The 24,356-nt window shown below is 45.8% G+C and overlaps 1 protein-coding gene across 1 annotated transcript in view; it reads left to right on the forward strand.

The window, feature by feature from the left end:
* Positions 1 to 24,356, forward strand: part of LOC138473323 (deleted in malignant brain tumors 1 protein-like) — a 911,582-nt gene that overhangs the window by 524,660 nt on the left and 362,566 nt on the right. Inside the window, exon 44 of the mRNA XM_069611989.1 lies at positions 18,793 to 18,843. Coding sequence (XP_069468090.1) covers positions 18,793 to 18,843 — 51 coding nt within the window. The remainder of the gene's footprint in view (positions 1 to 18,792; positions 18,844 to 24,356) is intronic.

The raw sequence follows: 24,356 nt of genomic DNA on the forward strand, positions 1-24,356 counted from the left end.
TAGACGAGATAGCTGTGTTGGACAGACGATGGCTCAGAGGTTGAATTGCTGATGTCGGGGTGATCTCCCAGCGGCCGGCAGAGCCGTCCGCGGATCTCTGGGGCTGGGGAGGCCCCAACTCCTCCCGCGTCCAAAAAGGAGTATGAGGCACACACAAGAGCAAAGTAATTACTGCTGTTTATTAGAATAACGGCAGGGATTGTTCTCAGTCCGTATGCATCCGGGGAGACGCTCTCGTCGTTAGTGGGGTTCGCAGGCCCTTTTTACCATAGTATGACGCGCTACTCGCGTCACCTGGGAAAAATCGTCACAAAACCTATCGCCACTTCGGGTTGGCTCTCCGAGTGGTAGGGTTAGCATAGCTAAGTAGATGAAAGAATATTAGTGGATAAGGACGGGTCAGGTGGTACACTTGGGTTGTCCCTAAAAGTTGCTACAACAAATTGGTTACAAGGGGACACATGGTGATTGGCTAGCTGAGATGGCGTCAGTGAGGTGCCCCTTGTATTCTGATTGGTCCCCTCCCGAGCCCCCAAGCCTGGGACCATCGGCGTTCCCAGCTCGCGATGTACCTGGTATTGGCAACAATGTGTAAGTATGTGTAAATGGTGGACAATGGACAGGTTTTGTAGTGGCTGGTGATCACGCCTTTCCCATCGGTGTAGGTGTCCAACTTGTCACTTCGTTGTTGCAACCTGTGTCCCAGACATGGGACCACGGCGACTTTCTGTCTCCTGAGCTTGGCATTTTGTCAGTTCGGCTTGGTCACATGTGGAGAGACCGTAGCTGGAGCAGAATTATGAGCATTTTATTTGTATTTCGGCTCTGAGGGGCGCTTGGCGGTGGCAGGTATAACCTTGGCGCTGAGAGCGCAGTATGTGGGTTGCAGCATTGCGGCCTTGGCTGCGAGCTCTCGTTAAGGCTCGTTCTGCATGGTCAGTGCTTTGCTTTTCATCTTGGGAGGATTTTTGTCTGAGAGGCTCCTGCCTGGGAGCTCTTGCTTGCGGCCTACTCGGGCCTAGCTCCTGGGTGGTGGTATATAATCCATAAGGTGGGTGTTGCAGGATGACAGAGTGTCACAAGCAGCAGTAGAAATATATGATGCCGTCTCTATGGGGATGGGGTGGCAAAGCATCTGCAAGCTATACACAAGCTCTTCAGGCATCTTGCATTTCTGCAGTGCGCTAGGAGGCCTATGTGAAAAATAACAACGATGCATGTCTCTGGGTGTGCCAGTCCACTACGTCATAGCACTGAGTATGTTCTTCATGTAGGTTGGTGTGTGAGTGACCAGTGTGCTTGGTGGCATTTGTGTTCTTGTCAGTTATCTATGTCGTCATGGCATCTCTAACGATGTTGGGTTTCGTAGTTGTTGCGTTAGTCGAGCTGGTCCATTCCGCAGACGTCGGCTTGACCAGGGCATGCTATTGGGCATGCTCCTCGTTTGTGGGGACCGTGGACACATGGTACCTTGTCTTCAGGTAAAGGAATTAATGGGTCAAACTCCTCTTACGGGGGGTGCTTGGGCCGTGATCCTCTAGGCCAGGGTCTGGATGAGAATGGGGGCAGGGTGCTTTCCCATTTTCCCACTTCAGTCCCCCCTCTGGTCGACTTGTCGACCACAAAATTATCTGCTCTCTTGTCTCTGCGTGGTCTCCACACCTTTTTTATTCCGGCGAGGAGTCCATACTGGTTCACATGGTCTTCAAATGACCAGTACATGTACACACATCCACCACCGGGTTTGCAGTAGACCCACTTCCCAACATAATTCTTCGGGTTCCTTGGGTTCTCCACCTTCACTGATGGCGGCTGCAAGTCTGCTTCTAATATTTGCTTGCACAATCTCTCTCTTTCTTTTATGATGATGTCTGTGTTTTTGTCGTCTTCTGCTGGCATTAAGGCGTGCATGCCAATCATTTCCATCATTTTGTCAGTTGTACGTGCTGTCCTTGCTTTCCACAATCTCAGACCTAATAGGGCGGCCATACCCAATATTATGCATCCAGCTTTTATCTTAAGCCCATCTGACAGCCAAGATGGCATCCAAGACCATAGGTATGAAAACCAGCTACCATCTCTCTTCATACCCTTTGCCTCCTCTTCCATCTTAGCGTGCATCTTGGCAAGTTGTGATACTGCCTCAGAAAGCGTACCATTATCTGCGTCGTTGGCAGGGGTTAATGTGCAACACGATCTCCCAATTTTTGCACAAACTCCTCCTTCCATTGCTGTAAGGAGATCCAGCACATATCTATTCTGGAGTGCCACCATTCGTACTGCTCTCAATTCTTCTTTTATCACATTGAATCCATTGATGGTGGAGTTTATTGTCATCATTAGCTCCCATCTTGGGTTCTAGGTTAAAGTATCGAAATCAAAAGGTTCGAATGCCTTTTATTCGACAGTCAAAGGGTCGAAAAAAAGGTTCAATTTTTTTTTTATGAGGGGGTTCCCTCCTCCCAACCTCCCATTTTGTTTATTAAAAACACTTTTTTTACCAAACCAAACTAAAAAAAATATAAATAAATAAATAAAAAAAATGTTGAACCTTTTTTGCAACCCTTTGACTTTCGAATAAAAGGTAATTCGATCCTTTATTTTCAAAACTTTAACTGGACACCCCCATCTTGTAATCTGGAGCCACTTTGCATTTGCATATGCCTGCAGTCCTGGATGTATTATAGATGAAAAGAATATTGCTGCTCTGCTGAATAGCCTGTGTCCTGGTGGAATGTCACTAAGTGCTGTTTCCAATCTTCCCCACAGGTAGTTCTCAATATTGTCGTGTCGTTCTTTCTCTGTCCTCCTCCAATCTTCACTGATCTTTTCTTCCTCCAGTTCCCTTCGTCTATTTTAGGGAAGCTCCCCAAGTTGATATGTTTCTGTGGCACTACTAGGGATGGTACATTTATGTGTACCATAGTGCATATTCCATCCCACGATGATGGCAAGGTGTGGTATGCTTTTTCTGCGCAGGCCCAATAATGGTCCATTAATACTGATGTACTGGCACCCTCCTCATTTATCATTACTATTCTTTTGCAGTTGCTGTTTCTCCCTACATGAACATCTCTGTTGTGTTGATAGCAAAGTGTAGGGGCAGTTAGTGGGAGTATTGTTACTGGATCCTCATCCTTCTCTAGCCATGTTACCAGTCCTGCGCTCTTAATCCATCCGTCGTAGCACTTGTTGTTTACTTCATCCATCTTCGCCACTGTTGCCTTTGTAAATGTTACCATATTACTCCCCACAACCCCATCCGTCCATCCTTCCTTCGTGTACACCTTTCCATATATTACTATCAGTGGTCTTTCCCAGCACCCTAGTACTCCAGGAACTTCTCTTGCACGCCATTCGCATGGTAGGTAATTCAATGTTACTTCCTTTGTTTCCCCTTTTTCTGGTCCATCCGTCACAAACTGGAGCTCTTGTGTTAGTTGCCAGTAGTGATTGTACATGGGGAGTGTATTGATGGAGTTATTTTCATACGGGTATGTGTCCCTCGTCTTCCACTGTATTATTGCCATTCTGCCTTGAAATCGTCCTTTTGTTTGGAACAGGGCCAGGTATATCAGGCACTCTACTGATGTTGCAGGTACTTCAGTAGCTACAAATGTTCTGGATGCACTCATGGCGTATGGGATCAGTGAGCACACATAGGAGTTGTCCTTAGTTGTCCCCCTACCAATTTTGGACATGTGCTGGAACCACATGTTGTTTGAGACGTGTGTGGACTCTGTAAGATATATGTCTACTTCATTGTTATCAATATCTGTGCAATGTTTAACCCTCTTCCCTTTTATTTTTGTGTTACTTGTACCACCTGATACCGTACCTGTTGCAGCCGAGGTGGGGTGTTTATTAGTAGGAGGTGCAGCCATAACATCGGAAGCATAGTGATAAATAACAGGCCTATTCATTTTATTACAATAGCTAATATCACTGGCATGTTTCTCTTACCTTTGCTGCGGTCCTGCAGCTTGTTTCTTTTGATGATATAGATGCCTGCCTGGAAATCTCTAAAAATAAGCGTTAATTTGGAAGTTTTGTTTATTCAAGCTCTCCCTATCATGTAATCGTTTAATGCCCAGGCGAAAAGCTGTTCCCACGCGTACCTTAGCGCCCCATCTCTCAGAGCTGGTAAGTGCTTGTGGAGATGTGGGAATGATTGCTCTATGGCCAAAATGAACGTGTTATAATACAGACGTATTTTTCTTTTCTTTAGATATTTTGGTCTTTTTATGACATATACAAATTGGTGCGATAGCGCTTCAGGGGTATCGTCATCTGTGAGCAGCATTTACCCCTGGGCAAAAAGTAAGCGTTTAATTATTGCACTTATCTTTACACATAAACAGTACTTTGTGATACCTGCATTTGCGAGACAAAAATCCTTCTCATCTTGAGCTGCTTACCCCTGGACCTCCATTAATTGTGTCTTTGACAAATCCCTATATCTTCCAGACATGTTCATCATTACAACTATTTTCTCATTTACATCAGGCGTATCAAATGGCATTACATTTTCTGAACATGCAGCGAGTTTGGCTTCATCATCTGCTGCTTGGTTTCCACGTGAGATAAAGTCTGCCCTTTTAGTATGTGCTGCGCATTTAACAACTGTGATGGCTACAGGGAGTTGCAGTGCTTTAATAAGCCTGTCCAATAAGGCTGCATGCTGCACTGGCGTGCCATGCGCTCAGAGGTAGCCCCTCCTTTTCCAACATGCTAACCCTGTATGCACCGTTGACATCACATAGGCGAAGTCGCTGTACACTGTTACTTCCTGGTCTGCATGATTCTTGAGCACGACAATCAGCGCCACTAACTCTGCAGCCTGTGCTGAATAGTGAGACGGGAGTCGTGCACTTACCAATGTCTGAAGCTCCCCATTGGCCGTATATTTTACTACAGCGGCACCTGTGTATCTCTGCCCATCATTCTGATCGATTCTTGAAGAATCATCAATAAAATAAATGTCTTCTCCTGCTAAAGCATTTTCTTTTATCCTAGGGATTTCATCATAGAACTCTTCATCGTTTGCACAGTCATGTGCATGCTCGCCCTCTGCCAGTGGTTCAGCTACAAACATGGCAAGATTCCTTATTCTGCATCGAACATATTTGATCGCTCGATTCGATATGACTACCTCATAGGGAGAAGCCCTTTGAGAAGTCAACGTGCCTTTTGGTTTCTCTAAAATGGCAAACATTGCATGCTCAACAAATAACGTCATAGAGCATCCCAGCACTATGCTTGCAGCTTTCTCTATGGCGAATGCGGTGGCTGCCAGTGATTGTTCGCATGGAAAATGACCCCTCATTACTGGGTCTAAAGTCCCACTGTAATATGCAAGGGGCTTGTACCCCAATGTGGTTCTCTGTGTAAGGACTGCTGCCATAACAGTACTGTCCATGTGTGAAAACTAAAATAATTCCTCAGCATAATTATGAATCCCTAAAACTGGAGCTGTGCAAATTGCTTTTTTCAACTCTTCAAACCCTTCTTCCATTTTCTCAGTCCACACAATTTTTTCCTGCGTTACCTGTGCTTTCTTTAAAGCCTATAATAAAGGCCTTATACATGAGCTGTAGTCAAAGACCCATGACCTGACATAATGACATAATCCCAGAAATCTCTGCATGTGCTTTATCGCGTGTGGCTTTGTGGTTTTCAAAATAGCCTCAGCTCTCTCTGGAGTAACCTTCTTTCCTTCATGTGAAATCAATTGGCCAATGTACAACGCCTCTTGTTGACAATACTGTAACTTCTCTTTGTCAACCTTATATCCTTTGTAACAAGTGTAACCATCAGCTGAACAGAATCGCGTCTCCACTCTTCCTCTGAAATGCTGAAAACTAGAATTTCATCTATGTATTGCAACACAACACTTTCTAAATCAATATTGCTGAAGTCCATCTGAAGGACTCTATTGAAAATCGATGGAGACTCGCAATACCCCTGAGGTAATCTTGTGCTTTTTAACTTAGTCTGTCTGAACGTAAATTACATCAGATCCTGCGAGTCTTTGTGCAATGGGATAGAGAAAAACGCATTTTTCAAATCAACCACAGTGAAATATTGTGCTTCAACAGCTATATTACATAAGATTGTAGCCGGTTTAGGAACTAGAGGGAACTTGACCTCTACAATCTGGTTTATTGGGTGTAAATCTTGAATTAATCTTTACTTCTCCAACCCCCTTCAACAGGCCTACGTTATAGGGGCCTGTGGTCCATAATTAAACTGGCACTTTCGCCATGTTTTCATCAAAATACTCAGGAGGTTTTTGTGCCAACATCATTTTCTGAGGAACTTCTCTTTTGATTGCTCTCACCCAATAAGTATTGCTCATGTCAAATATGACTTTGTCATCAGATGGATGATCTCCAAATAAATCGTCATCAGTGACATCAGTCAATCTGTAAGCTTGCCCGATGGCAATTACTGAACACCATCGTCTGCCCTCATCATCATTCCGATTAAGCAAAACCATTTCACCTCGCACTATGGCTTCTTGCAGCTCTAAGGGAAAAACTCGTCCCTCTTCTTCAAGCATAGGTATTTTTGGTCTAAACAAAAACTCTTCAGGTATACTCATAGTTCTGCCTACTACGCCTGGTAGGCATGTCAACAGAATGCGTACTCCATAATTGAAAACCGCTGGTTCTAAAGGAGTTTCTCGCATGGCCATTTGTCCTGCAAATGCCATAATAAATTCACTCACGTTTAAATAATGCATTCCTGGTGTTGAACACGCTTAGCCTTCATCAGTAAACAAAATTGTCATATTCAACTTTGTCATTAGATCTCGACCCAATATATTGACAGGTGTCATATAGCAGTGGCACTGACATGTCACACTCTCCTATAGAGACTGGTAATTCTTCAGTAAAAAGAACTCTACTTGTAGCTCCTGTAAAAACTTGAGTATTCATGGCATTTCCAGACATCAAAAATTTCCTCTCTCGTGTACATGACCGCGTTGCACCTGTGTCTACTAAAAACAAAAAGGATTTGCCTCCTATATTGACATCTACCCTCGGTTCCTCATGAGTATTCGCCATCACGGATAGTATAGAACACATCAGGTCCCCCAGTGAGCTGTCCTATTGTGGGTATAGCCTCATTCCATTACCTGTAAAAGGATTCCATCCATTGACATGACACCCCCTACTCAAGGAGTAATTAGTTGTTCTGTGCTCGTACTCTGCCGAATCTGCATGGGCGAATGCTACGACTGCCCTTGCGGCGGATTAACCGCTACCTACTGTGTTTGCAAGCCTTGCTGCATTCTCGGTGCTTGCTGCTGCTGCATCGTTTGATTCTGAGCAAACCCTTCTCCACTCTGCTGTGAATACGCAGGCGGTTTTGAAGTCCCCCCTCTTAAAAATTGGCTGTTTTACACAAACCCTTGACTTCTACACATACGAGCAAAGTGCCCTGTCATACCACATGTCCAAGATATAGGAGACCTCCTAATCTGCCCATCCTGCATATTTTGACTGCCATTCTGCATATTTTGAAACCCACCTTGATTATTCTGAAAGCTTCCCTGATTATTTTGCCAATTTCCTTGATTATTCTGAAAGACTCTTCCTCGAAATCCTGACCTTCCACGCAGAGCAAATCCATTATTGCCCTGATCAAACTGCCTCTGGTTATTCACCCACGGCATACTCGCAGTCTGTTGCGAATTCGATCTGTTTACACTATTCAACATTGCCCTTTCGATGGCATATTTGGACAATTTCTTCTATCCTAACTTTGCCTCTTTGCTTTTTCTCGCATCATCTCTTTTGCGACTCTTTCCCTGTAAGAGTCTATAATAATGGGCACTTGTCAGTTGAATCTCCAACCACGGTTTGGCTTCTTTACCCACTAACTTCTTGAGCTGCTTCTGTGAAGGGTCTGGCAACCCTTTGCACAATATATGATAGAACACAGGTATAGATTTTCCGCAAGATTAGCGAGTCTCCAAGGACCACTGCTTCTGAAAATTCTGAATGTAAACAAGCAGATTATCCCCGTATTGCTTCTTTTTCGTCTTTATAGATCCCATATCGGACATGTCCGGATACAGTACTCTAAGCGCTTTCCAAACTGCCGCTGTACAGTTATTGAACGGTGCTCCATAGGGAGCAGTGTTAACTGTATTAACACCAGCATATCCTGCCCTTGTCCAAACGTCATCAGCTCTCTCACCAGGTATGGCGATCAGGAGACCCTTAATGCCCCCTATAGCCAATGTGTTTCCTCCCGTCATTTTCTCTAGCTAATTTATCCATTTCCCAGCACCGGAAGTAAAACTCTGAAGTTTACACCTTAAATTGTCCTTGTCCATCTCTGGCCACGGTATACACTGTGGTCTCCCCCCCCCCCTTTCTCTAGCAAGGGAAACTGTGAAGTCCCAAACTCATCTCATCTCTCATCATTTGTCTGTCCACTGCAGGGACAATATTCCCACATCGCCTTCTTCCTGGTAGCAATCTTAATCTGCTCACATATGGTGGCGACTCCCCCCTCTCACCATGGAGTTGCCCTTTAGGTTGGTCTGACTGTGTCAATGATTTTGATGACTGAGGTATTGGTGCGTCTAAATCTGACCATCTGACTTCTTTATCCATTGAAAAACATCCCTCAGAACCGCATACATCCCCTTTCTCTTCCCCACGGAAGGTGTCTCTATCTTCGTCTGACACTTCCTGTGCCCAACTGGTACAGCTTCTCTCCTCTTCGTCTCTGTTCAGAGTCAGTCTATCTAAAGACAACTCCTTCTGCCTCGTACTACATGAGGCTCCCGCTGTGTAGTATAACTGCGTACTCTCAAGTCGATCATTTTTTCCCATCCCCTTTGATTCTTTCTGGGCTTTCATTGCATGGTATACTTTACCGATCGCTTCCCCAATGCTCCTAGAGTCAAACTCATCCTCTCGATTTGCTCTAGATGGGCCTGGTATTAACTCATATTCTGGGAAGAATTCCTCTGTCATCCAATGATAATTCTGGTTCAGGATTCCTTATCTCTTTTTCCAAGCGAACAAGATTACATGCTCTCTGCCTTCTTTTTCGTTCTATGTCATCATCAAGCTCTCTACGCTTTCTCGTTTCCTCTCTCCCCCTGTCTTCTTATTCTTTTTTCTTCATATCCCTTCTCTCGTTTGCTCTGCGTATCTCCTCATCCTTTCGTCTCTGCATTCTCTTGTCCCTTAACTTCTGTTCCTCCTCTTCTATTCTTTTTTGTTCTAGCCTTTACCACACATCGATTGCTCTTTGTCTATTATCACATTTTCTTTGCTCTTCTGCTCTTTCTTGTTTTCTTAATTGCTCCTCTTGATACAACTGCTCTCGTCTTTGTCTATCCTTCCTTTTCGCTCCTTTGTCTTTTATTCGTTCCTCTCCTTATCCTTTTTATCTTGCTCACCTTGATCTTCCCTTTGCCTTACATCCTCGATGCCTTTACCATTGAGTTTAAGCAAAATCTGGCCACCCATCCATTCATTCTTTAGAAGTGCTAATTCATCAGCTTTGTCTCTTTCTCCCTTCCATCTCTTTATTTCTCTTCATATAGCTAGAGATGTGCTAGCTCGATCACTTCTCTCTTTATAGAGTCTCTCCTTGTCCCTCGGGACCTTAGAGATTACATCTCTCTCAGTGTTTTTCTCTGGACCCTCATCACTGCTCTGCGTAGGTGACTCATATGCCGGGTTGCTATACCCTGTCGCCGCCTTAAGCTCTCTCAATGGGTATAACCCATCGTCTTTCTTTTTTTTGCCTCCTATTTCAGCTGGAGCGGGGGAGCAGAGGGCTCCTCACCCCCCTCTTTGCATAAATTAAGTATTCAAGCTACAGGAGGCGGCTCATCTCGCTCTTCTTGGTACATCTTCCAAAGCTCTGAACTAGCTAGTCGCTTGTCTAGCTTTTTCCCCGTATATGCTGCATGCAAATATGTCGTCATATGCTGCAGGATTGCCTTCGACAGTGACCATCCTTGCGGCCACGGCCTAAACATTTTATCTGTGGTTCCTTTAACCCACTCCGCACTGTACTGTCTAAGCTTAGGTGTATGTTTCGGCAATTGCTTGCAGAGGTGCACAAGTGGAGTAATATTCTCCATTTTCAACTCGTCTACTCTTAACCTGTTTGACACTCGCTTGCTTTAATCACAGATTTAAAAAGTATGTTTCAGAATAATTACATAATATGAGCGTGCACCGAGTATCGCAGGCTCCAATCCCTCTAATCTAATCTTGATAAAAGAAAAAACACCAAGTTCAATTTAAAACAACCAATTAGTTTTTTCCACTTATGATGTCATCATTTTCAAAATCACGTAAAACAAACAGACAAACTCGACCGGTCACATATATCTCCTAGGATCTTCACTTTAAGACTTGTCTTGCCCTCTAAAATACTCCATACGCAGTGTAAATTAACCTCTTTAGATTTGCCTTTAATCAAATCCGTTTTCTACTTCATCCGCTGCGGGACTCTAGATTCAAATTTCATCTGATACGTTCTTTAAAACGCTGTCCAGGGCGTACTCTATTTATCATGGCCTCTCTCACGATACTGATATTGCTTGGCCACACTCAAGTCAAGGGCCCTCATTACAAGTCAGGCGTTAAGGGTTTAACGGTGCCATCAGCGCCGTTAACCCTTAACGCCTGATTCACACTTTAACGCCTGCTTTTTGCAGGCGTTAAAGTCCAAGGCGCTAAGCGACCTTTGTGCTAATTACGGCACTGTAATTTACGGTGCCGTAATTAGCGCCTTCCCCATCCCTATTATGCCCTATGGGGCAAAAATGGGAATGGGGAAGGGCAAATGGTGAATGGGGAATTACCGCCCCACTCTCCTTGGAATGGGGCGGTAATTCCGCCATCCACCATGGCGGAATCCGGCATGGACCATGGTGCTAATAGCACCATGGTCCACCGCCTGACTTGTAATGAGGTCCAATATCTACTCACTATATACGTATAACACCCTTATTCTCACATTACGTTTTATCCCGCCTCCCTCCGTTACTCACTTTTTTTTTCTTGACTCATCACCCATACGTTTTGCCAACTCTCTCAGTTTACTCACCACTCGCATTTTTGTCTTCTGGGGATCGTATGCCTCTTTTACCGCCTCTTCAACCTTCCGTTCAATCAGCTCCTAATAGATGTGGGAGGGGATTCTTTCTGAAACCAGGGGACTCGTCACATCGTGCTTGCAAGTTTTTTCAAATAAACTATCTATCTACGGGGAGCTTCACGTCCTTTCAGCCGAATGGCAAAGGTTGTTCGATATTGCCGGGACTCTAAAGTTTACTTATGTCGATGGCTCTGAACCATCCTCTCTGCTACCAAGTGAACTGGATAACCCAGCCCTTTAAGATGAGTAGCAATTACACTCGAGATTGATGGGTATGCAGATTTTTATTCATACATCAATAATCAAAACGACTCAGGTAGGCAAAAGGAAGACTGTTTTAATAACAATTATCTAAAACAGGGAGCATAACGAACATCAACGAAATCGCCCGATCCTCTTAATCAATGCATTTTAGTAAAAACAGAGATCTTATACACAAAACTTGCATCAATGACGTTGACCTGAAACAATATCAACGTCAACCTATGTGGCAAACTACAAAAACCTATGAGTATGGGTGATTGGCTCTGAGTGAACATCTAAGTATACGATCCATTCTAATATAAAAAAGTGCAAAGATGTAATTGGTTACTTAACATCAGGTGGGGCAACTAAGCCCTCCCTTAAAATTGACCACTATGAAGGTCACTAAATACACAACCTCCCATTGGTTTACACAACTATAGGACCCTTAATTATGCAGTCCTCTACAATTGGTTGACCCTCTAACCTCCGTCAGTACTTTTCCATCTATGTCTAGCAGCATTCAGGCCTGTCATCCAGGTGCTGATGAGCTCGCCTTAACTATTGCTTCCCACCAATTAACATATCAATCTATCATCACCTCAGTGGTCTACTGTCAATTAGGCTTTGAAGCTCGGCCCTGAGAGTGTTCTTAGCTCTGAGAAATTCAGGGAGTAAAGGTACGCTCGGCCCTTGTGCGTAGGTGTGACCATCTCTTTCGTCCAACTTCATTCTTCCATGTGACTAGAGACCATGGAATCGAGCTTCTAGTGCATTTTAATACTATTTTCTAATAGACCTCTGACATCTTCCTTGCTTTGTTGATGCCTTCTGAACAGGAGTTCTGTTCTTTCACACAATTTGTATCCAATGTCAGTTTAATCCATTTTGATAAGACCTTGGCGTCTTTGGCTCATCCAGTCTCGTCTGCTGAGATTCACTTTATAATTCAATTTGCTTTTAAACTGCAACACTCTGGAAATTAGGCTTTCTCCGCCTTCTTTGCTGAAGTCCAGCACTGCTATAATGCTTAGTGGAAACATCCATCCTTTACTTGTCCATCTGTATATATATATATATATTGGCGCTTGCTGCAATCTATTCACTATAAAGCTAGCCTTAAGATTACTTTGTCTGCTTGCGTTTCTTTTGCATCTGTACACCGGTAAAATAGCTTACTATCTTCATCTGTTCTGTGGCATAAGCTTGTTCACCTTGATCCGAAGTTGTCACTTATCCTTGATAATTTCTTGATGCCTTATAATCTCTGAGCTCTGCATCTCTTCTCGGTACGTCAGTTCAGCTCTGTGTGACGTCATCATTCGTCTTGACCCTTCATTTGCTCTGCTTCTTCAGGAATCTCATTTAAACAGCCATCATATCTCCTCGTATGCAGATATGGTTTCCTCAATGGGAATCTTGACTCTAGTATTCCTTTTGGCCATTGTCGTTTCAACTGCTCCGTATATGTCACATACTCTGGTTTCCAACATACAGGCGGAACGGTTGAGGTGGGGGTACTTGGCTCCTCCTACACTGTTAAATAAACCCAATGCCGCATTGCACGATCTAGCCAATTTGGAAAACGGTACATGTTCTCCATTGATGGAAACATCACCCATGTGTCCAGCTCTGTCAAAACCCTCAGAGCCCACCTGGACTCTGAACTCACCATGTCCAAACCTGTGAAAGCAGATGCTTCCCTGCCAACCTACTCCACTAAACTTATCAACCACTCCAGAACATTCCTCTCCGAGAACAGCTGCCTTACTGTAGCCAGAGCCATTATCGGCAGCACATTGGAGTATTGCAATGCCATGCTCATTGGAACTTCCACTGAAAATCTAAATTACGAGTGATCCAAAATAACGCCCTTAGAGCTGCGTGGTGCCTGAAAGGATCCGACCACATCTCTCTGGCGAGACGTGAAGCTCACTGGCTGCTCATCAAGGCACGTATTGAGTTTAGAATCCTCTCAATCACCCACCGCTGCATCCACAATACTGCACCCACTTACTTCACTGCACCCATCTTTAAAAAACACAAACCCCCCCAGCCTGAGAGCCTCCTCTTGCTCCTCCCTTACGACACCCAGATTCACCAGACACAGAGCGGGCAGGAGCCAGATTCATATTTATTGCTCCCACTCCATGGAATGCTCTCCCTCCATCCATCAAAGACAAGCCACCTTACCTGATCTTCCGTAAAAAACTCAAAACCATTCTGTTCAACAAATACGTCTAACTGTATCCTTCTTACCACTACTGCTGCAACTGTACGAATAATGTAACCCAACAACTGTTCTATTGTCAACTGTCTTGTTCTGTCAATGTAACCCAGTGCCATGATAATTCCCGGGGTTGAGCGCTACCAACAAATTAAATGTATAAATAAATAAATAAAAACAAAGGCACAGTGAAGAAAGCTCACTTGTCCTTCCCTTCAGGCTAGCCTGAGGCCCTCCAGAGGTACTTAAACTATTCTTATCAACATTCACAAGGAAATTCTGCAATCACTGGACACAGAGCCCCACAGCACTGGTCCTGATGGACCCTTCTGGAGCAAATGACACTGTGGATCATAGGATGCTGCTAAACCACCTTGAAAGGATGAATGGGATGATAGGAATGGCCCTGGTTCTGATCTCCTCCTTCCTTAAAGACCAGTGCTTCCAGATATTAGTCGGCCACTGCACGTCAGAGCTATACCAACAACCGTGTGCCCCAAGGATCTGCCCTTTCCCCTTGACTTTTTAAGGTGTACCTGCTGCCCCTGGCCTTCCTGCTGGAATCCTCCAATTTCCATTCCAGCTCTGCACAGATGACTCCCAAATCCTAATCCATCCTGGAAATCTCCATGGAAATGTGTGCATCATCCCAGGATGCTTACTTCAAATCCAGGCAGGGATTACCCACAGCAACACTTAAAAACAATGTTCTGTGGCCAGTCAAAACAATGAAGATCCATTCTAAATGGCTGCCAACCATCCCAGACCCGGCTGCCAACCATCCCAGCCCCGGCTGCCAACCATCCCAGACCTGGCTGCCAACCATCCCAGCCCCTACCCGTCACCTGCACCTACAGTGAATGTCCTGGAAGTTGTCTGTGATTCAGAAATGTTCTTCAAATGCCACATGAATACAACAGTGAAAAGGGTTCATTACCACCTTTACGGGTTATGTAGAAACCTGCGTTCCAGGCCGATTTGTTTCCAGCGAACTCAGTGGAAATCAGTCACTGCGCAACATGATACATCCGGTTTGCTCACCACCAACAAATCATCTGAAAACGTGGAAGTGGCGACAGATAGACGTGGAGGATAAGCAGGGGGACTGGGGTTAGTTGTGTGTGTATGTATGTGTGAGCGTGATTGGGGGAAGGACGGTGGGGAGGAGGGAGCACAGGAAGGAGAGCAGGCTGGTGGTGTCTCCTGTAGAACACAGTGTAAGTAGTGGGGGCGGGGGATGCCAGTGGAGATTATGGGGTTGCGGGCATATCCCCCACATAGGAGGATGGTGGGGGGAGGCACGCAAGGAAAAGTATGATTGCCCGCAGTGCAGAGATTGGACTCAGTGAACTGGGATTCGACCAAATCAGCTTTTGGGGATAACATAGTAGAACTGAATCCCACCTCTACTGGATTTCCGACATAAAGTGCATGTCGTCCAGACGTGGCGCAATCTAGACTGGACTTCAGTAACAGAATCGACATGAGTGTCCATAAAAGCACCTTGAACTGAGAGCTCACCCAGAACAAGGCTGCTGGTATGGGTTTAGGGCCTACAAAACAGAGAAGAAGTGTTAAGAGCCTCCATTGGCTGCCACTCAAACACAGATACCTTCAAAAGTGTATTCCTGGTCCATTGAGCTAACTGGAACATGAGCCATTCCTACATCTCGAAAGAACTGAACTGGTACAGACCATCAAAGACCCTCATTTAAACCAACACAAGCCTCCTTGGGATACCTATATACCAAAGACGATGGAAAGGAGGCATCCGACTCGGTGTTCTAGGTCCCGCAATGAGCTGCCAGTGGCCTTGCGATTCCAGGAAAATTGAATGCAGTGATTATATGTAATCCCAAAATAACTAATGCAATTACAAACTTATCTCACTGCCCCCAGACCTACACCACAGCCATCCTCTTCATGCCCATCCTCTTAGGTTTCATCTCCCCCCGAGTCATCATAATGCCCGAATCTGGGGGGATTTCCATCCACAGGCCTTAGGCTCAGTATTATTCCTCCCAACCTGGACACCAGTAAGAACTAATTCAATAAGTCATATCAGTCACTCTGGGGGCGGCATCAAGATATTCCCCCAGCAGGGGCGTACTGCTCATGTTTCCCTCACGAAGATCTCACACTCTACATTTCCTTGGGTTTATCCCTTTGCCTTCGCTGACGCCAGCGGTGAGACCCCCCTGGACAGTAGCCTCTGGGTGCCCTGCTAATATTGAGCTCCTCTCTCTCCACTGTCCCTCCGTTTTACTGAGTCACCCTCCCTCTCACTCAATCCTCAAACTCTCGAGCAGTTACAAAACTCCTACTCTCTATCTCTTATTTACGTAAAGCAGAACATCTGTTAGTTTGTTCCTTATACAATTCCACACCGTCCCACCAATTCTGCACCACATTTTGCATAGTTACCTGTTAGGACCCTCTGGATATCATTGGCTACATGACATTTGGACACCCCACCGCATTCCCAGGATTTCAGCACCTTCACACATGAGACGGTTGCCTGAAATTGGCCAAACATCAATGTGGTTGTAGAAGGACCGGACAAAGCTAATTTTAGCATCTTGATGCAAGGAACACAACTCGCAGGTCCGTATGGGACGTTGAAAACCATGTTTAAGGACCTGGAAGACACCTTTCCAAGGATATTTGTACCGCAAAGGACTTCACCACGCCAGGGTGGGTCGACAGATGGGCAGAGAGCACAAAAGGTCCCACTTTGCTGCAGTACGCCAACTCTCTGCTCCCCTCCATGTCTGCTCCGGGCTATGCCAGCCATCCACACATGCCCATTCTCAGTGCTGTGTACTTCAGAGTGCAAAGCATATCAATCGATAAGCGACTCAGAACAGCGACCTACAGGATCATTGATATTCAACAGTTGATGCGAGTGTGATCATGTCTGTCTACAGAACCGATGAGGGGTATGGGTACTTTTTGCTACTAAATAAATACAGAGACAATAAAGGGGGTGAAGTTCCTCAGAGAGTTTGAGGTCTGCCGTTCTCCTTTCATGAGTTCTCCACGTACGTCCAAGACTGGACTGTGCAGGCTGGCTCACAGTGCTGTAATGTTCATGTTCCTTGATCAGCTTAATGTTCATTTATCATAACAAACTAATTGATTTATTTAAAAAATGGGCCATTATGCAGCCTCACAAACAAGGTTGGGGGCAACTGCCAGCCAGTGGAGAGGAGCCATCGTGCTGCGTAGAACAAGGCGTCAACCATGATCTCACCAAATTAAGTGAAGACACATCACACCTTCCTTCACTCTGCATCTCTTGAAGGTTTCACTTCTGCTCAGCTGATTAAATGATTAGAAACTTAATGACACCATATGTATACTGCCTTACATTGCTACCCCTGTGATCAATTCTTTAGAAGGGACTGTTTCTTCAAGGGACCTCTAGCAAGTGAACCTTGCAATGGGTTTAGGTGATGGGATTAGGTGACTCTCTATCAAGTGAAGCTTGCTATGGGTTTAGGTGACTCTCTACCAGGTGAAGCTTGCTTTGAGTTTAGGTGACTCTCTAGCAAGTGAACCTTCCTATGGGTTTAGGTGACTCTCTATCAGGTGAAGCCTGCCATGGGTTTAGTTGCCTCTCTAGCAAGTGAACCTTGCTATGGGTTTAGGTGACTCTCTAGCAAGTGAAACTTGCTATGGGTTTAGGTTACTCTCTAGCAAGTGAACCTTGCTATGGGTTTAGTTGACTCTCTAGCAAGTGAAGCCTGCTATGGGTTTAGGTGACTCTCTAGCAAGTGAAGCTTGGTATGGGTTTAGGTGACTCTCTAGCAAGTGAAGCTTGCTATGGGTTTAGGTTACTCTCTAGCAAGTGAACCTTGCTATGGGTTTAGGTGACTCTCTGGCAAGTGAAGCCTGCTGTGGGTTTAGGTGATTCTCTAGCAAGTGAAGCCTGCTATGGGTTTAGGTGACTCTCTAGCAAGCGAAGCGTGCTATGAGTTTAGGTGACTCTAGCAAGTGAAGCCTGCCATGGGTTTAGTTGCCTCTCTAGCAAGTGAACCTTGCTATGGGTTTAGGTGACTCTCTAGCAAGTGAAACTTGCTATGGGTTTAGGTTACTCTCTAGCAAGTGAACCTTGCTATGGGTTTAGTTGACTCTCTAGCAAGTGAAGCCTGCTATGGGTTTAGGTGACTCTCTAGCAAGTGAAGCTTGGTATGGGTTTAGGTGACTCTCTAGCAAGTGAAGCTTGCTATGGGTTTAGGTTACTCTCTAGCAAGTGAACCTTGCTATGGGTTTAGGTGACTCTCTATCAGGTGAAGCCTGCCATGGGTTTAGTTGCCTCTCTAGCAAGTGAACCTTGCTATGGGTTTAGGTGACTCTCTAGCAAGTGAAACTTGCTATGGGTTTAGGTTACTCTCTAGCAAGTGAACCTTGCTAGGGGTTTAGGTGACTCTCTAGCAAGTGAGCCTTGCTGTGGGTTTAGGTGACTCTCTAGCAAGTGAAGCTTGCAATGGGTTTAGGTGACTCTATAGCAAGTGAAGCTTGCTATGGGTTTAGGTGACTCTCTAGCAAGTGAAGCCTGCTATGGGTTTAGGAAGCTCTCCAGCAAGTGAAGCTTGCTATGGGTTTAAGTGACTCTCTAGCAAGTAATGCCTGCTATGGGTTTAGGTGACTCTCTAGCAAGTGAACCTTGCTATGGGTTTAGGTGACTCTCTAGCAAGTGAACCTTGCTATGGGTTTAGGTGACTCTCTAGCAAGTGAAGGTTGCTATGGGTTTAGGTGACTCTCTAGCAAGTGAGCCTTGCTGTGGGTTTAGGTGACTCTCTAGCAAGTGAAGCTTGCTATGGGTTTAGGTGACTCTCTAGCAAGTGAAGCCTGCTATGGGTTTAGGTGACTCTCTAGCAAGTGAACCTTGCTATGAGTTTAGGTGACTCTCCAGCAAGTGAAGCTTTCTATGGGTTTAGGTGACTCTCTAGCAAGTGAAGCTTGCTATGGGTTTAGGTGACTCTCTAGCAAGTGAAGCTTTCTATGGTGACCTGACCTTCAGCAGTCACTCAATCCCAGTTTTAGGAACAGGTGAAAGGAATCAGATCCCTGCAGGTGCCCAAAGGAAGCAAAGAATGTTGTCCCAAAGTATACATGCAATGCTGCAGACTTGCCATCTGTGTCTTCCCTAACATGTGTTCTTCTCTCCTTAGCCGTCACACCCCAGCCAAGGACATCAAGTCGTGCTATCATCACTGCAACAGGTATGATCTTTGATAGCATGATGGTGATTGAATGACTCAAAGAAGGGTGTCATTTGTGAACTATATGCGGATACCATTTCTGTGTAGCAAAGCACTCATCATGCAGTGCCTGGGTAGGAGGGCCGTGAGCTTTTACCCAGTTAGAAACATGGCGGTTAGTGCATGGGAGAGGCAAGGTGGGTGGAAAGCGTTGGAGGGGGCAGGAAGGGTCAGATCAGTCACAGTGCATGGTGCTATGAATGGGGAAAGTGTTAAAGAAAACAACATGTTTCAATCCACAGAGAGCATCATTTGGAGATTGTTAAATTGAAAGTGGGAATTATTGACTGAAAATGTCTTTAGTGTTCATAGTATTAGTGTTTATCGAAGGACTCAGGGGCAAATCTGAGTGGAAGAGCTTGAAATGGTGGCAGTGGTTTGCCGGCATCTAGATTTAGTAAAGGAGGGCCATCAGGCCCTTGGATCCCATGGTTTGGCTTTAAAAAGATAATTTAAAGAGGGAAGGAGAGGGGGAGGAGGGGAAAAAGGCGGTCAAGCATCACATCCTCTTTTGATTAGGAATATTTTAGGGTAGGGGCACTATCTCTTAATTACTGAAGAGTAGGGCAGGGTCATGAAGAGGTCAAGTTCCAGAAGCACGGCCAGCAATAGAGAAGCCCTGTTGCTGTTGGCCAAGGCCTCAGGGACCTGAACCTCATGCTTAGAGGTGCCCATTAGATCTGTGAATTGGATTAAAGTTCTTGACTTAATAGGGGCAGCCCACGGAGGACCTCAAAAGTCAAAGTCATGACCTACCTGTCTTCCACAGGATTCTTCTACACGGATCCAGGGATCCATAGCGTCCTTCTCAGTCAAGCTCGGTATTAGTATATGTGTTTGGTTTTCTTTGACCAAATGTTACATTTGACCGAATTTGGCCAGTAACATTTGATTGAATAAAAGCGATCAAATAGGCTAATATGTGCCGAACATAGGGAGCGGTGGTTGCGGGGGTGTCCCCCGCTCCCTTTGTTCGGCATGTATTAGCCTTTGGGGTCGTGGGGGTGTCGCCAGCTTCCACAATATTATAGGCGGGGGACCAAAAAAAAAAGGACCCTGCAGCTTTGTATCTGACACGCGTTGGAGGGACGGATCTGATGCCACAGGGCAGAACTGGAACAGGCGGTGAGATAACAGGTAAGTGGGGGAAGCAGGGTTGGGGAAGGAAACTTTTTTTTTTATCCCACAAAGCTATGCAGTCAGTTTTTTTCCGATATATTTTTTACGACCGATTTCTTTTCGGTCAGATATATCTAAACCTGAAGCTCTGCTAATTTGAGTGGACAGGGGCATAGGACGATCCTCTTAGAAGAATCATGGTCTTACAGTGCAGCAGTCCCCGAGAGGCTGAACCAAGGCTCACACACAGCACCTTTATTCAACTGTACTCACTGCACTGCCAACGCCTGTATGCTACTACAGAAGTGTGATCTCATGACATGCATTACATCCCATTAGCTGTTGTTCTGCCCAGCCAAATATTAGGCTAAGAAATTAACAAGAGATCGAAAAAGCGGTCTCTTGCCCTCCATGGCAACTGCTTTACCATCTGAGCATTTGAACCAGGAAAGTAGACTTGCAAGGTTCTATACATGTAGAAGAACAATTTCCAGTGAGGGTGGGTGGAGAGGTGATCAAAGAGAAATTATACATTGAAAATGGTATTTCTGATGAGCATTCCTTAAGAGGGATGGTGGGACGGCTTTGCTTGTAGACCAAAACGATGACAGCAATACAATGGAAAAGAAAAGGATAGCCTTGGCTCAGGCTGTGTTGCTTCTCTGGCCAGGCTCTGTGTCCCTTATCAAAGGCTAGGGTACCCCAAGCGTGGTGTGCTACCCTGATGCGCTCCCAGCTGCTAACATTACTGAGGTAACGCTCCGCTGGATTCTCTGCTGGGGACATTTCCTGACATGCCGATGCCTTTGACAGGTTGGTAAAGTAAGCCTGGTACAACAGACAGACACATATCAGGGGAGCAGCAAAGTGGGGGTCCTGAACGGGTACCACAAGAGGAAACATCCCCACGATTGACAGAGCTGCTGTGAAACATCAGTGGGTAAAGTCTTGTGTGGTCGACAGAGGGATACAGTGCAAGTACTTAAGTGGTATGTAACTAAATGCTGTTTACATTCATGCACATTGACACCTTAATGTATCGATCATGAACTGCACCACATTAGCTGCCTATAACTACTACATGGCATAGTTACATTGCAATGCCTCATTATAGGTGTTTGTGAAGAATGATATGGTATGATGTGGGATTTATAACGTGCCTGTACCTAAGTGTTTCTAGGCGTGACAAGACAAGGAGGGGGAAACAAGGGAGGACAAAATAAGCATCTTACTAGGCCTTGTGTCATTCAGATCCCGCAAGCACGGGAAGGAGGGAAGGGGAGAAGTGCAGTTAACTCGCAAGTGCAGCCAGCGAGTGGCTCATAAGTGCAGAGAGAAGGGACGGTAGGGTGGCAGATGCAGAACCTTAAGTGCCGGGGAGCCCGAATGTGAGGGCAACTGGACATGCAGGAGCCTGGGCCCGAGTTCAGAGGGTGACCAGGTTACCAGTGCGTGGAGCAGTCGGGTGCATCAGCAGGGGGGAGGAAGAGAGAAAGCAGAAGCAAAAAGGAAGGTCATGAGTTGCTTCCATAACCAGAGGTGGTTCTGCTCAAGTTTGAGAGAGGCAGGGAGGCTGTTCCAGAGGGAGGCCCCAGCTGAGGGCATAGATCTGCCCCCAGCTCTCTGTTTGGTGAAGTGTCTGACCCCCAGAGAGTTGGGGGTGGATGAGGAGAGAGCTCGCTCGAGAAGGAAAATGTTTTGGAACAGAAAGTTGGAGGTAGAGCGGACCCAGGCCCCAGAAAGCCTTGTGGTCAATGTAGTAGAGGGTCTTGAAGTTGATCCTTGCAGCCACAGGAAGCCAGTGAAGAGATTTCAGAGCTGGAGGGATACGATCCCTGGGCTTGAGGCTGAGGATATCAGTCTTGCTGGCATTAAGGCAGAGTTCATTGTTGGCGCATCATTCCTGAATTGCGGGCAGACAGTCTGGTAGGAGAGAAGAAGGTAATGTTTGAAGAGCCAGGGAGAGAGGTTAGACCCCTGGGGAACACCACAAGTAGAGAGAGGGATCGAAGAGAGGAAAGACAGCAGTTAGACTTGAGAGGGTCGGTCGGTGAGAATGGAAGTCAACCAGGCCAGGCTAATGTTCCACAAGGATCGGCATTCTGGCTGATTCACTTTGATATCTACATGGCTTGATTATCTTGCATCATTGAATACCGCCATTTATGTTTACACGTATTTTTGGACGGCATCACCTGGTTGTGGACCGTCTGACTCTTGTTTAACTGGCTCAGTAGTTCTTAGATAAAGTTCCTGACCATGGGGCCAGTGCATCGGACTCCTTTACACTTCAATTAGCTTGACTTACTGAGGCCACCCCCAACAGTTGCAGCAAGGCGTCACAACTTTACACACCTCTACAACAGAGCCAACAGAGACACTTGAAGCCATTCCTCCTCTTTATGTTGCACAAAGGTGGGTTTCTGCATATTACTCCCCAAGACAGCCATGACAAGGCACGCCACACAGTCACTAAATCACCTCTACATCAAAACTACCTATCAACATAGTGACCATACACATATTATTCCCCCAAGAGACAATGGAATCAGTAGGATTTTATTTTCAAAGAGTTGAGGTTACTCCGTATAAAAAGTTAAACTCGACAAATGAGAACACCAAGTTTCAGGCAAAAGCTGTTATTTAACACTACAGGCAAATCTAAAACCCGCATTGCTGGAAAGAGGACTCTGCCTCTCAAGCATCACAACACTAATCATACAATGTGCACAAAAACACACCAGCATTGCTGGAAAGAGGACTCTGCCTCTCAACCATCACAACACTAATCATACAATGTGCACAAAAACACACCAGCATTGCTGGAAAGAGGACTCTGCCTCTCAACCATCACAACACTAATCATACAATGTGCACAAAAACACACCAGCATTGCTGGAAAGAGGACTCTGCCTCTCAAGCATCACAACACTAATCATACAATGTGCACAAAAACACACCAGCATTGCTGGAAAGAGGACTCTGCCTCTCAACCATCACAACACTAATCATACAATGTGCACAAAAACACACCAGCATTGCTGGAAAGAGGACTCTGCCTCTCAACCATCACAACACTAATCATACAATGTGCACAAAACCACACCAGCATTGCTGGAAAGGGAACTCACCCTGTCAAGCAACACCACACTTATCATAAACTGTGCATGGAACCACACCAGCACTACTGAAAAGTGGACTCACCCTCTCAAGCATCACAACACTAATCATACAATGTGCACAAAAACACACCAGCATTGCTGTAACACAAACTCACCCTCTCAAGCATCATCACACTCATCATAAACTGTGCACAAAAACACACCAGCATTGCTGGAAAGCAGACTCACCCTCTCAAGCATCACAGCACTCATCATACACTGTGCACACAATCACACCATCCTGAATGCGACCCAAGTAGGATTCTGATGAACAGGGGGAAGGGAATCAATGCTCTTATGCATTTGGGGTGATCTTGTGATCAGCGCGGGCACCGGCATCATCTCCGCCCTCATTCCCCTGGGCAGTTCAGCAGCTTTTGATGCAGTTATCATCTCTAATGAAGTGACTTGGAGAAGCAGAAGACTGGGGAGCACTGACCTCTAATGGAGGAGGGCATTTCTCATGGGCGGGAAGGAAACACACTGCCTACTCCCCTATAGACCAAAGTCATGCAACATAACCTGTGTAGTAACACAGAGCTCAAAGACATCACTGCTCCTCTTTCACTTATGGTAACCCTCCAAGGACATGCCCCACCTGCTACAACTGCACCGAGGACACACAAATAATGCTCAAAAGGACCCAGCAAAGACACAGGCACCACCCTTACCAACTGCCTCGCTCAAATATACCTGTGATAAGAAGTAACTTTAAACTAACTCCAGATAAGACGTCTTTCAGTGCCGCAGTGCAAGGTGTCAATCCCATGGCGTTCAGAGAGTGGCCCTGGTGCCGCACCGCAAGGTGTCAGTCCCATGATGTTCAAAGTGGTCCTGGTACCGCACCGCAAGGTGTCGATCCCATGGCGTTCAGAGAGTGGTCCTGGTGCCGCAGCGCAAGGTGTCAATCCCATGGCGTTCAGAGAGTGGTTCTGGTGCCGCAGCGCAAGGTGTCAATCCCATGGCGTTCAGAGAGTGGTCCTGGTGCCGCAGCGCAAGGTGTCAATCCCATGGCGTTCAGAGAGTGGTCTTGGTGCCGCACCACAGGGTGTCAATCCCATGGCGTTCAGAGAGTGGTCCTGGTGCCGCAACGCAAGATGTCAATCCCATGGCGTTCAGAGAGTGGTCCTGGTGCCGCAGTGCAAGGTGTCAATCCCATGGCGTTCAGAGAGTGGTCCTGGTGCCGCAACGCAA

Source organism: Ambystoma mexicanum, chromosome 8 (assembly GCF_040938575.1).
Source record: "Ambystoma mexicanum isolate Mex_15411 chromosome 8, UKY_AmexF1_1, whole genome shotgun sequence".
Taxonomy (NCBI): Eukaryota; Metazoa; Chordata; class Amphibia; order Caudata; family Ambystomatidae; genus Ambystoma; species Ambystoma mexicanum.